This window comes from Aulonocara sp. 'chitande type north' Nkhata Bay, linkage group LG10 (assembly GCF_057382095.1).
Source record: "Aulonocara sp. 'chitande type north' Nkhata Bay isolate Kocher_YH1m ecotype deep benthic linkage group LG10, A_spYH_male_GT1.1, whole genome shotgun sequence".
NCBI lineage: Eukaryota > Metazoa > Chordata > Actinopteri > Cichliformes > Cichlidae > Aulonocara > Aulonocara sp. 'chitande type north' Nkhata Bay.
In genome coordinates this window covers 12,306,580-12,320,102 of record NC_141353.1, presented here as the reverse complement: position 1 = coordinate 12,320,102, position 13,523 = coordinate 12,306,580, and the positions used below count along the sequence as shown (strand labels likewise).

General features: G+C 40.2%; 1 protein-coding gene across 1 annotated transcript; it reads left to right on the top strand.

The window, feature by feature from the left end:
* Nucleotides 1–18: 18 nt before the first annotated feature.
* On the top strand, nucleotides 19–6,066 carry mrpl22 (mitochondrial ribosomal protein L22). The gene is made up of 7 exons (XM_086308260.1): nucleotides 19–98; nucleotides 199–241; nucleotides 4,095–4,227; nucleotides 4,308–4,373; nucleotides 4,839–4,916; nucleotides 5,132–5,201; nucleotides 5,760–6,066. Exons 1-7 carry the CDS (start codon nucleotides 74–76, stop codon nucleotides 5,966–5,968), a joined length of 624 nt encoding a protein of 207 aa, XP_086164386.1. The 5' UTR covers nucleotides 19–73; the 3' UTR covers nucleotides 5,969–6,066.
* Nucleotides 6,067–13,523: the final 7,457 nt, after the last annotated feature.

Sequence of the window (13,523 nt, the reverse complement as noted above, 5' to 3'; positions counted from 1 at the left end):
GCGTTGTGAAAACGCAATAAACTAATATTGACACTGCCATAAAGCGAAGGCATGAATGTCGTAAAAAACCAACATGGCGGCTGCAATGACAGGACGTGGTGAGAGAAATGCAGATATATTAGCCAATAGTTGACTTTCGTTGTATTTATAATAAACCTCGTCTACAGTTTAAGTAAAGTGATGTCTTCTCGTTTTCAGGTTTCTCTTTTATTAGGAGTATACCTTCGGTGTTACTCTCACGGTAAGTGCATCAATACGAGTGGCAGGTTAGCTGTACCGCTAACGCTCTCTGCAGAAGGACAAATCCAGCTCAGATTGGCTTTTTATGTTACCCAGACCTGCATCATTAGAGTGGGAATTCCGGGTATCAATTGAAGACAGTGTAGGAAGTTATCTTAATTTTACAGCCGCTATTTTTTCAAGTTTAGGTAACCAAGAAACTCAGCATAGTTAGTCTTGGGGGAAAAAGAAGGCTATTGGATTTCTTTAGGTTTGTAAAGACGTTTCATCTCTCATCCAAGATGTTGCTTCAGTTTATAAAAAAAAAAAAAAGAAAAGAAATGATGTATAGTCCCGCTTATTTAATTTTCTAGGTGGGTTTATATCCTTTGAAGGTAGTCCTGAGGGTCGTTGATCTATTTTTGATCACCCATCATGAGACCATGACTATTATGTGAACACTGGCATCACTGAAAGAGTGACCTTCATGCTTTTGGTGCACATGTACAGTTGGGTCTTGTCCTGTTGTGAACCGACTGTTGGGTTTCTCCTGTGTGCAGATCTGAGCACTCCTTGCTGTACTGCATGCACTATGTGGCTTAGCTTGTGTGACAGTTGAGATAAACCAGTTTTTGTCTCAGAGAAAGTCACAAATATTTTCTACAAATAGGACATCCCAGTGCTCTTCAGAACCAGCAACACCCTTACTATTTACTCCCCAGTCAACTCTAGCGTGCAATATAATGCAGTTAATGTGGAACAGGGTCATTAAACTGAAATGTCTGATTTATAGGATATGGAAAACAAATCTTAATAACCTTTAAACCTTTAATTAGCGTATTGAATTTATATGTTCAAAAATGTCAGCTTAATGATTTGAAAAAAAAAATGTTTTTGTACATTTGCTTACAGACTGCATGTGCTGACTTATTAATAATAATAATAATAATAATAATAATGATGCAACAAATAAGGATCTTTTATTAGGATTCATTATGACGTATTATTTTCAGTCAGGTTTGTTGTAATTGTGATTGTATGATATTTGTGCCACAATTTATTTGCTTAACAGTTAAAATATTTGTTGGAAATTTGATGGATGTAAAATTATTAACAAGCTGAATATGGCAAACACACAGCAACACCATCGAGTTCAGCTAAAACCTTCATATGAAATTATGAAACAACAAAGAAGAATTCTGATGAATGAAGAGACTCTGTTCTTCTCACGAGCAATTCCTTATAGAACTGTAGGAAATTCTTACAGTGTAACACCAGTGACACAACTCCAGGGGTCTGTTACTTTCTCCTGATATTTTCTAATATTTTATATTTTATGTTGTTATGTTTATTGTATATTTGATAGTCATAGATAAATTATTGCATTTTTTTTTGGAATTCCATAGTGGTAACCCCCCCCCCCAACATGGTTCAGCTTCAGGGTTAAAGCAGCACCTCAGTTTCTTCTGTCCTGGCAGCAGCACATGGTAGCATCTCATCTCAAGTTTAGTGGACAGTCTTTTCGGGTCGCCGGGATCTGGTGAGATCCTATTGGCTCAGATCTGCAGCATTTGATGTATATGTCCCGTTGGGTGCACCTCCCTATCTTGGGAATGATTCTCTCTATTGAAGTTTTTCCTGGGTGGAAGTTTGAAGTTCTTTAATCATCTGAGTTGGTAGAGGCATTGATGGGCTTTCTTTACCAGTGGGGTGTCTAGGATGATGTGGGGTGGCTGTAGCTCAGGTGGCAGAGCAGGTCAGCCACTAATCAGAAGGTCGGTGGTTCGATCCCAGGCTGCATCCTGGCTGCATGCCAAATGTCCTTGGGCAAGATACTAACCCCGTGTTTGCCTACTGGTGGTGGTCAGAGGGCCCGGTGGCACCTGTGTCCGGCAGCCTCGCCTCTGTCAGTGCGCCCCAGGGCAGCTGTGGCTACAATGTAGCTTGCTATCGCCAGTGTGTGAATGTGTGTGTGAATGTAGTGAATGACTAGTGTAAAGCGCTTTGGGGTCCTATGGACTAGAAAAGCGCTATACAAATGCAGGCCATTTACCATGTAAACATCAAGGTATTTGAAGTTATCCAGTTATCCACCAGGGCTCCTTTAATGCTTAGAGGGTAGAAACTTTTCTGCTGTTTCATGTTAATGTCCACTGGGGCTGGGCCATATCATACCGTTCACGGTAATACCGGTATAATGTTGGGCAACGATAAGAAAATGAAATATTGCGATAGAATATGGGTAAAATGCGCATGCGCAGTGCCTTTGTTTTCATACACGCATGGCGGCGACAGAGAATGAGAAGGGCGAAAGTGGATCGTTGAATGAAACGGATGAACCAGTTTGTAAAAATGCTGCAACTTCAGTGGTGTGGAACTGGTTTAGCTTTCGTCCGTCAGACACACAACAAAGCACTATTTTTGGTAGAGCATGCTAGCGGGCCGTTGTCGTTACAGTGTTTTTTGGAAAATACGGCACACTTACAATCAATCCTTTGATTTTTCTGAAAATCAACAGTGCCCTGTATAATCCCGTGTGCCTTATGTATGACTTGTAGTTGTGTTTACTGACCTCGAAACTATTTTATGTACACGGTGCTCGAAAATCTGTCAAATATTTAGTACGACTTTGCTAAGCTACAAAGCTGAACCGCTTGATGGAGTGTCGGAGCATTACGGCTATCGTAGTCAGGAGCCTGGCGGAGTGATACGTACTGTGCTTCAACATAATATTACCGTATTGTGTGTGTATAACCTCTTTTTAAGTTTTGTGCATATTATACATGGTTATGCTGAGGATGTGTCGGCCAGTTTCCACTGGAAATGCCTTTTGGTTAAACTGTCAGCAAGGAATTTGCATTTGCACTGTTACATTTTTATAGAACTTTGATGCACATAAAAAAAAAGCTGCTAGTTTAAGTAAAAATACATTGATGGGTTTGTTTTTTGGGGTTTTTTTGCACTAATAAAGTTGTTGAGTTGTAAAGTATTTTCAGATGTATATCGTGATAAATATTTTTGGTTATATCACCCTGCTCTAATGTCCACTATCATCTCATTGGTCTTACCGGCATTAATCTTGAGATTGTTCTCCTTACAGCAGTCAACAGGTGGTTAATCTCATCCTGGCAGTCAGATTTGTCATTCTTTGACATCAGATCTGCGCATATTTTAGAGGGTCCAGAGTGGCAGCCAGGGAAGAAGTGATGGAAGTTATGATCAGTTTCTCAGCACCTTTCATGACCACAGACATCAGTGCTATGGGGCAAAAGTCATTTAAGCAGCTGGGCTGGGGTTTCTTAGGAACAGGGACTATTATTGTCTTTCTGAAGCATGTCGGAATAATGCACTTAGACGGGGAGAGGTTAAAAAATTACTGTGAAGGCTAATGAACTGCAGGCTATTTTATTTAAAAAAAAAAAAAAAATCCATTCTTAAGCCTCCCATAATTGTCTGACTGGGATTTGATCTGAGTGAAGTTGAGTGCAGTTACCAAAGGGAAGGAAAGGGGGGGAGAAAAGTAAATAGCATACATAGGTTTAATAAAAGAAAACCCCAAAGCACCAAAGACAGGATCCATCTCTTACCGGCTCAATAGTGGAAACAATATTAACAACACCAGAAAGTCTTTATTACAAAGCATCACTTTCCAGTTCCTCCAGGGGAGTAAGTGATAAGTGGAGTGTTCCTTCCCCCTCCTATCCTCCTCATCTCTCTTCCTGAGGAGAATGATGTCAGGACTACCCTGCTTGGCCTGCTGCCACAATGACTTGACTTTAAATAAGTGGAAAATAACAGATGGACAGATGTGGTGTACACCTGCCTCACACTACTGGACTGAACCCACCTCAGAAACATTTTCTCCACGTTCCCAGGTTACAGATTCTAGGTGGCTCCCAGCAGATCTCATGTCTCCACACCAGCGCATCCCTGGAATCCAAAACCTGGGAGAGGAGGAACCTAAAAGTGTATCCACCTCAGCTGCCTGATGAGCCTCGCAGACCAGCAGTGAGTCTTTCTGCCAGTGTGTGATGCAGAGTGAAAAGATGTCCTGAACAGGAGCTGATAGAAGTCTTTTCTTCCCACAGGAGATTCACCACAGTAGGAGGCAGATTAAGTACAGCAAAGACAAAATGTGGTATTTGGCCAAAATGGTAAGACATACTATATATTCAAATCATTCAACAGCTCCATCCTGATCTGTAGTGTACAGCCATAAGTAATGACGTGAACTTAGAGTTAGCATCATATTTTAAAGTTGTCATCTGATCAGAAATGCTCAAGGAGCTATTTCAGCTTCTTTATTTAAAACACTGTAATTTTGAAAAATCACTTTTCTTGTGTCATGATCATCATATATTCAGTTTGTTCTTCATACTTCACATTAGTCCAAGACAATTGGATTCTTTTAAATATGTTCTATCTCAAAACGCTAGACTGTGTATGTGCACACATTCCACTGTGTTTGTGGCACATGTTCTCATAGACTTGCTCTGGTTTGTAGGCTTAAGCTCAATGCCAGAGTTAAAAAGCAGTCCAGCATCTTGCCGTCCTAACAGCTGTTCAGAAACTTTGATTTGATTATTTAGTCCAGCCTCTTTTTAATTTTTTTTTCCCAGATCAGAGGGATGAGCATCGATGAGGCCATTGCACAGCTGGAGTTTAATGACAAGAAAGGAGCAAAAATAATGAAAGAGGTTTGGAGCTGCATGGTCACCCTTTTAACTGGTTGTTACCGTGTGTTTGTGTGCACACAATCTCAGAGTGAAGATTAATCAAATTCCTGTTGGATTAAAGCGTTCCTGGTTTCACTGCTTATGCTACAGATGTTTGAGCTGTGTTCACACACCATTCTAACATCATCCTTTATGAGCTTGAAGTTTATGAATAAATGTTTGCCTGTGTGTTTCAGGTCCTTCTTGAAGCTCAGGAGATGGCAGTGAAGAATCACAATGTAGAGTACAAATCCAACCTGTTTGTAGGTGAGTGTGAACATCTGCACATTAGTACCAGAGCAGAGCCTCTAGGTAGATGGTCTGCTGTGTAAATGCAGTGTGCTAACCTCTATGAGGCTCTTGTGTCTTAACATTAAGTTGTCAAGAATAAAAACATGCACTAAATATGCATGCTTTTAAGTTAAAGATGCAATATTGTTTAAATATTTTATTATTATTTTTGGGACATTTTTCAAAGATTTATTTTTTTTTTTCTGAAACTACTTGAAAATGTCAAATCAATTCACACACTCTCACCAAAGGCAAGAAGATGCCTTTAAAAGTGAGCAAATGACCTTTAGTAATGGAAAGCAGGTAGCTTGTTGCCTTGTTTAAGTTGAGATGCTGTGCAGAGTAATTCATGTGGAGTTGCAAACATTATTACAGAGAAGCCTGAAGTCCACCGGCACAGCCTTCATTACTTTGGCCTGTTTTCGTCGCGGGACACTCTTCCAAATTAAAACTTATCCCTTCTCTTTCTCTTCCTCCAAATCTTTTGCCCTCTTTCAACTTCACTCTGTTCCCATCCTTTCTTTGCTCCTGCAGCCGAGTCGTATTCTGGCAAAGGGAAGTACCTGAAACGGATCCGTTACCACGGCAGGGGTATGTTTGGCATAATGGACAAAGTTTATTGCCACTACTTCGTCAAGCTGGTGGAGGGCGCACCACCCAAAATTGAGAAGAAGACTAGCTTTGACCAGGCCAAAGAGTACGTCCAGTCCCTGAAGAACCGAACCATCATCCACAGTCTGTAGAGCAGACATCTGACACCATTTCAATCTCACTGTAACCATTTTTATGTGTATGTATCATTTTTTTCTGTAAATAAATACATGAGAATTTCTGAGCCTTATTTTTACAACAATATTTTTTATGAAAAATACAATTAGCGTGCAGAAATAAGAAAAGACTTAAATTATTTATTTTTTATTATGTTTCATAATCTGCCTAAAGTAATCAAGTGTATTATCAGGAAAAACAAGCTTTTTATTTTGTAGAAAGAAAGGGCTGAATTTATACAAGTGTGTATTATATAACTGAAGGGGAGTACATTTCAGTTCCTGCCATTACACATTAAGAATTCCCACTTCTTCAACATCTGCTTATAAAGTCAAAGAGTTCAGTGAAATGTGGGCTGATACAGTCAGAAGTTTCAATATAACATCAAACATATTGATGATATATTCCAGTAGGGTTTAAATTACTAAAATACCTGATTAACCCCAAATATTTTATGTAAATAAAAGTATTTTTGTGTCTCGTTCTTATGACAAATATGCATCCCAAATAATATATTTTAATGTATATTCTGTATTAAAATGCTAATTCAAATCAACATCAGTTTGAGGGCTAGTACCAACTCCAGTGCTCGTATTGGTTTCGGCTGTAACTGTGCTGAGCTGAACACGCATTTCAAACTAAGTTTTGTGCGTTTTTGATTGACCTTCTTTTCGTCCACACCTGCAACCTCATAATAAATAAAAACTCTGTTTTAGAATTAAAGGTTTGCTGCTGGGAGACATACAAATGCAGTTTTGCAGGATGCCACAATAACATTTAAAAACAAAATATCAGAAGCTTGTCAGCGATGCACATATGATCATTTCTATAGAATTATTTTCTATTATTTTATAGAAATTGCCTTTCAGTGTGGGGTTTGCATGTTGTCTCTGGTCCTGAGTGGGTTCTCTTTGAGAAGTTTGGTTTCCTCCCACAGTCCAAAGACATGCATGTTACATTAACTGCTGACTCTAAATTTAAGTGTAAATGTGTGTGTGTGTGTGTGTGTGTGTGTGTGTGTGTTTTAACCCTGGGCTGGTCACCTGATCAGAGCGTACTTAGCTCTCACCAACCCCACAACCCTGAACAGGATAAATTAAATATTCTAATTATTACTTTATAATGAAACAGTTAGCTCTACATCAAATATATTGCTTTAGATTTCACAGTGTTTGTTGGGGGCAGTGTTGTGCCACAGCATCTGTTAGAAATAATCTGTTGGTGCTGTAGCCATCTAGAGCTGAAAACCAGCTGTGCAGCCAATTTAAAAGTTGCACATTCCTGGAAGTTTGTGAGCAGATGTAAGAAAAAAAAAAAGAGGATTTTTTACTTTTAACAGCTTTGCACACACCACAGCAACGTCTGACATGAACACTGCAATTTGCCTCTGATGTAGCAGTGACACTCCCTCAGCTGTGCCTTTCATCCCACTGCTGCCACAAAATGGCTGCATGTGTGGAAAAAGCATCCTACAGCACCTCAAGAAAATCTCATAGTTCCTGCAGTGCATGCCCAGGTGAAAACAGACCCCAAGTGTCACCCTGTCACAGCCTTCCTCCTCTGTATGTGGTAAGCATGTTTGGGTGACAGCAGTTGCTACGGCTCCTCCCCTGAAGCAAATCTGCCAGCATTGCTGGTTTCCATCCCTTCACTTCGATGCCAGCTCTGTGAGAGTCTGACTCGCAGACACTATCAGAGCTGCAGGAATCCATAAGCTGAAAGTGAGTTGCTTGGCTGGGAAGCCTCGTCTGAAGAATGGAGGAAAAATATTCAGTGTTTACAATGAGATTTCACAGGTAGCAACAGGTGTCTTTATAAAGCTCGGCCTCGTTGTTAACTGTTCAACCTCAATTTGCTACTTGAATCCACTCCTCCGCTGCCTTTGCTTTCTTATCTAAAGCTCCCAAGGAATGCGGTGTCTTTCATGTGTTCATCTATTTATTGCTTGCCTTTTTCTTTTGGATTTCTCAGACACGCTCGTCATTAATGTCTGTTATTCTCCAAAATAAATTGAATTGAATGCGTTGGAAATGACGCTCAGGAGGAGACATCAAAGTGTTTCCTCATTGGGAATTTGTACTTTCGAAAGGTCGCAGTGTTTTGTCGAAGCCCAGAGCCTTGGTCTCTGCTGTTCCTAATTGGCTTTTATGTTCCTGTCCGTGATGTGAGTTTGTGTATTTGCCTGTCACCGTCCCTCCAAAGCCCACATAAGGTCTGAGCAGTTCTGAGTACATTTTCAAATAAAATGCCATTTGCTGGCCCCAATTTCAGCAGACAAGTGCCCTCAATCTCAGGTTGGAGGCTGTCTTGGTCCCACAGCACACATACACAAAAGCACTGACTTCAGCAAACAGCAACAGGCTTTATCTCCTTTTTTTTCTCTTCATTCTCTCTCAGCTGAGGTTACAACCTGAATGTTCTTTTTTTACAGTGTACACACACACACACACACACACACACACACACACACACACACACACACACACACACACACAGAGAGAGAGAGAGAGACAAGAAATACATGTTTGGATTTTATTTACAGTTTAGAACAAGTAGGCATCTAGTTTAAGTCTATCAATATAGTCATACTGAGTTTTTGTGATGGAAACCAACATTCATCTTTGATTTTTTACAATATCAGACAATATTCATTTTTGACACTAATCAATGACATTATCCATCCATCAATAAACCTTACTGCTGATGCATCTTATGACAGGTTACAGGAGCCTATTCCAGGTGGTGGCAAACACCCAGACAGCATCAATGCATCTAAACATGTTATAATCAAATTTGCATTTCTTAGATAAGCTGATAAATACATTGTTTACCATTTACTGCCCCGCAAAGACCTTTCAGCACCTCCCAGTATCAGCAGCTCTCATTTTAGCTCTCAGGAATTCACCTGTCCATTTGCAAGTAGGAGGCCAGCGAGGTGTTCTACAGCCCAGGTCAGCAGTACATAAAAGAGGCTAAGCTGTTTCATTTGAGGAGGAGACGTGAGGGCTTTAATGACCCAGAAGGATGATGCAGAGCGTGGAGAGCAGATCACAGTCTCTGGAGAAGCTGGTCCTCTGAGCAGTGCATGAATGTAAAGAGTCAAAACAGAAGTACCATCTAAGCAAGGAGTTGTTTTAATGATTACGTTTTAAATACACTGAAGAAAGTTCGGTGAATTGAATTTATCCACACAGTCAGTTAATTAAGCAGCGATCATTAGAGTCGCTTCAGGAGTACAAAATATTTGATAAGATTTCGCCTGGTGACCCGAAGAAGATCCTCTGGTTCTTCTGAGCTTTCTCAGTGTCCTGGTGCGGTAGTGCCTTGGCCAGATCTACATGCAGTAGCTGTTGGGTGTCAGGACTCTGGAGATTTGTTGAATTCCCACAATTCCTCTGTTTGCTTAGTCAAACAGACACAAACAGTAGACCATAAATCCCTCATTAGAGGTAACAGGTAACAACCGGTGACTTTCATTTGCATGACAAACAAGTGGATTTAGCAATATCATCACTTATAATTATTATATGAGTGGGAATGCTTGTCTGTTTCTGTGTGTTGGCCTTGCAGCAGACTGGTGACCTGTCTGGGGTCCCTGTGAACCAGAACTGAATCAGCTGATCCTGTTTCTGTTACTGTTAAACATTCTGGAAATGGATGCTGGGGACGATACTTCTTCCACTATGTCAAAGTCATAGTATATAAATGTAGATCTGTTTAAAAAAAACATATAAAAAGCTACATCTTTGCAGGGGTGGAGCTAAAAGTGCAGCTGGGGTGGCACCGCACCCCTCTCATGTACCTCACAGTGGTTTGGTCCACTGACTGTGTTTGCACCAATGGTTTGCACAGGCAGTGGACTTCTTTCAGGATTTGTGAGGCACTGCTATTTGCTTCTACCACTCAGTAAAACAAAACACATTTAACCAGGCCATTTTTTATCTGCTCCATTACCTCACTGTTAAATCTTGAGCTTCAATGTCCCCCCCCCCCATATTGTTGGGGTGGATTTTAAAACACATGAGCCACACGTACAGTCTTACATTCATTCCAACATACACACTTCCATACATACATTAGATTTAGACTATGGGTAAATAAACCAACAGACAAAGACTTTTAATCCCACGCTGGGGAAATGCGCATGTTACTGCGAGGGTCATCAAAAAATACAAATAAAAAGTAAAAAATAAATGAAATAAAAAATTCATCTTACTGATGTCAATGTGCAAGTAGGATTGAGATTAAGGAAATGCTAAGATACAAAAATGAGCTTTTTTTTATTGAACCAGGAAGTTTGCCTTAGTTTGTCTTTCTTTTTGGGGTTTTTTTCCCCCCATTCCTGATAGAGTTTTCAGATTCCCCACGAGCATGACAGAATTTCTTCCCCTAGCTCCCAGAAATAAACTTCTAATCAGTATTTATGATCGTGAAGACTAACATGTGGAAAGGTGGTGGTGCAGGATTACGCAGCATACCAGGCTCATCAGTAACAGCAGTGAGTGGACTCTGCTTGGTTTGGTGATTTAAATAATGTTTGAACTAAACTGCATGTGAATCAGTTCAGACTAGTCTCCAATAACCACAACAGCACGCAGGGTAAGTCAATGCAAAAGTTATGCACGGTTTCCAGAATCCTAATACCTTTTGTCCAAAGTGACTGATATGATGAAATATTTATGAGGGGTTTTTTGTGCGCTGTGGTTTTCACACGTCACATAAATAAATGATCAAAAATGAGGAACTATGATTCCATACAGCAACACCTCTCCCGTCACCCCTCCACAGGGATGCCATGTTGGAGTTCGGTGGTTACATGGGGTGAATTATGTATCATATCTTTCCAAGCATGAACTCATCCTGCAACAAGACAAGCAAACGTGCTGCCAGCACTGGGAATTAAGTTGAGGAGAGATTTAAGTTGTCTGGAGTTCATTATTCATGACGGGTGAAATTGTGCATTGAAAACACTTCTGTACACAGGCGTATGCGCTACACAACCCAGACCACCTCACACACACACACACACACACACACACACACACACACACACACACACACACACACACACACACACACACACACACACACACACACACACACACACACACACCTTGATGAAAGAATGAGATGCCATGATGCTTTCTTTCATTTGTTTTTAATGTCTGTTGTCGGTCAGTGTGCTGGGCGGCTCAGCAGAGGCTCGGATTGAGAAACAAATAGAAATCAGAAGCCAGTTGTGTGGGGAGTGCCTGAGGGTGTTATTCATTTCCTTTTAACTTTTCCATTTTATGTTTTTTTCCCAGCCTCTCTGCGGTGGCAGTGTGCAGAGAACGACAGCTGCAAAATAGTGTTAGCTCCCAAATGAAATCTTCGGCATAAAAGCGGCAGAGCAGGCTGCCTGCTGGCCGGCGCTGGATGCTTTGCCCTTGAGAAACAAATCCAGACATGGAACACTTTGTTAGCTCTCTGGACAGCCTCCAATGAAATGACGTTCACCTCTTTTCCCCTAGAAGAAGAAGACAAAAACAGCAACAACATCCTTACCTTATAGTCTTTATCTTTGTGATTCTGTGACAGGGACGCATCTGTTCTTAGAGTAAAGAGAGGAAGCAGAAAGTGAAGTACTTAAGTCCTCATCTGTTCTGTTGTTACAGCTTATTTGTTTTTGGAATGAATAGGAAGCTACCAACACAGTCTCCTCACTCTTCAACATGAATGGTAAATAACATGAGGGATACTCTACTTACAATCTTATGATCTTTTGAACATTAAATATTCCCAGCAGGTTAGCAGCGGGCTGAAAAACTGCACCGTGAGTGTGGTCACCTTGAATCCTTGTCAGCTAGAGCGCACTCTGGTGTTTTCCACCGTTGAAAAAGTATACTGCCATCATTTTTTTCTAATTGTAGTTTTTTTTTATGTTCCTGTAGACTTTTTTACTCTAAAAACACATGAAATACAATAAATCTGCATCCACAAAAATAATATTGGTGATGCCTCTGAGTTTGTCATTTCACAGCCATGTGGAAGATAAACGGTGAACAGATTTACTTAATAAGTACCACAGACTGTATGTAAATGATGGCAGTGAGAGACATCACAACCACATGGCAGGTGTGAAATAGTGAAAGGCTAGCATGCACAATCAAAGGCTAGTGACTTGTCAGTTGCACAGTAGAGCATATCCTGGTTTTATACATTTAAAATGTACCATGATTTACGAAATGAATATGTGTTATGTTCAATGTTACTTGAGACTAGCGAATAAGCTCATAATGTCAGCAGGAAAATTGCTAATTGCAATTAACACATTGCAGGGAAGGCATTTTAGTATACGTACAATCAGCTGTCCTGTTGCTGGTTATACAGATATCTGCGTCTTGTCCTACTGACCCTCATAGAGAATACAAGTTTAGCGCACTTATGCATCTGTGGTTGTAATGTCATACAGGCTAAACTGTATAAAACCATATCACACACCAACAGCAATCATGGTCTAAAGCAGGGGTGGGCAATCTCAGTCCACGAGGGCCGGTGTCCTGCAGGTTTTAGATCTCACCTTGGGTCAACACACCTGAATCACATGATTAGTTTGTTACCAGGCCTCTGGAGAACTTCAGGACATGTTGAGGAGCTAATTTAGCCATTTAAATCAGCTGTGTTGGTTCGAGGACACATCTAAAACCTGCAGGGACACCGGCCCTCGTGGACTGAGATTGGCCACCCCTGGGCTAAAGGCTCCATAACTAAAATAACCAGCATAACATTTCTCATCTTACACATTTATATTCAGTCTTTGCACTTGTCAGGGAAAATGTGCCTCACTTGAGTTAACAGTACTAAATAAAGTGATTTTGTGCTGATGAATTATGAGGTCATTGCAATACTTCAATACTTGTTGCTTTTGAGAAATGAAATATTAACAGTTTGGCAGTATAGTGAACTATATAGAATAGTTTAGTATATAATGCAGATGTGGGAGTACAGTGTGTTCCTGAGTCAGGGACAGTCAAAAACTTCATTCCCGTTCTATTCTATATCACTATTTCCTCCTTTATTCTCCCATTGAACCAGCATGTGTATTTGGATTATTATGAGTCTGATCCCAGTTTAAATCATATTATATCTGCCTTCAGCATAAGCACTCTGGCTATTCAAAGGTATTTGTTTTTACACATGATGCAAAGGAACAGCAAATGAGAGCTATATTGCAGTCCTCTCTTTTCTTTAAGTGTTTTAGAAGTGATCACATCGATTTCTAACTTTGTCCACAGTGTCAGTGATCTACTGTTTGAATATCATTAAACACCTAGTCGGCCCAACATAAGTAACCCCTCTGCTAGCCGGCCCTTTAAAATAACCCTACAATGATTCATTATGGTGATAAAAGGTATGGCCCACTTTTTATTTTCATTATAAAATCTAGTCACCCCCCCTCATGCTTAAAGTGCTCAAGCATTGGATGTTTAAATTACTATATGATTTAAAACATGAGATAACTTTAACATTATCAATAATTTCCATAAT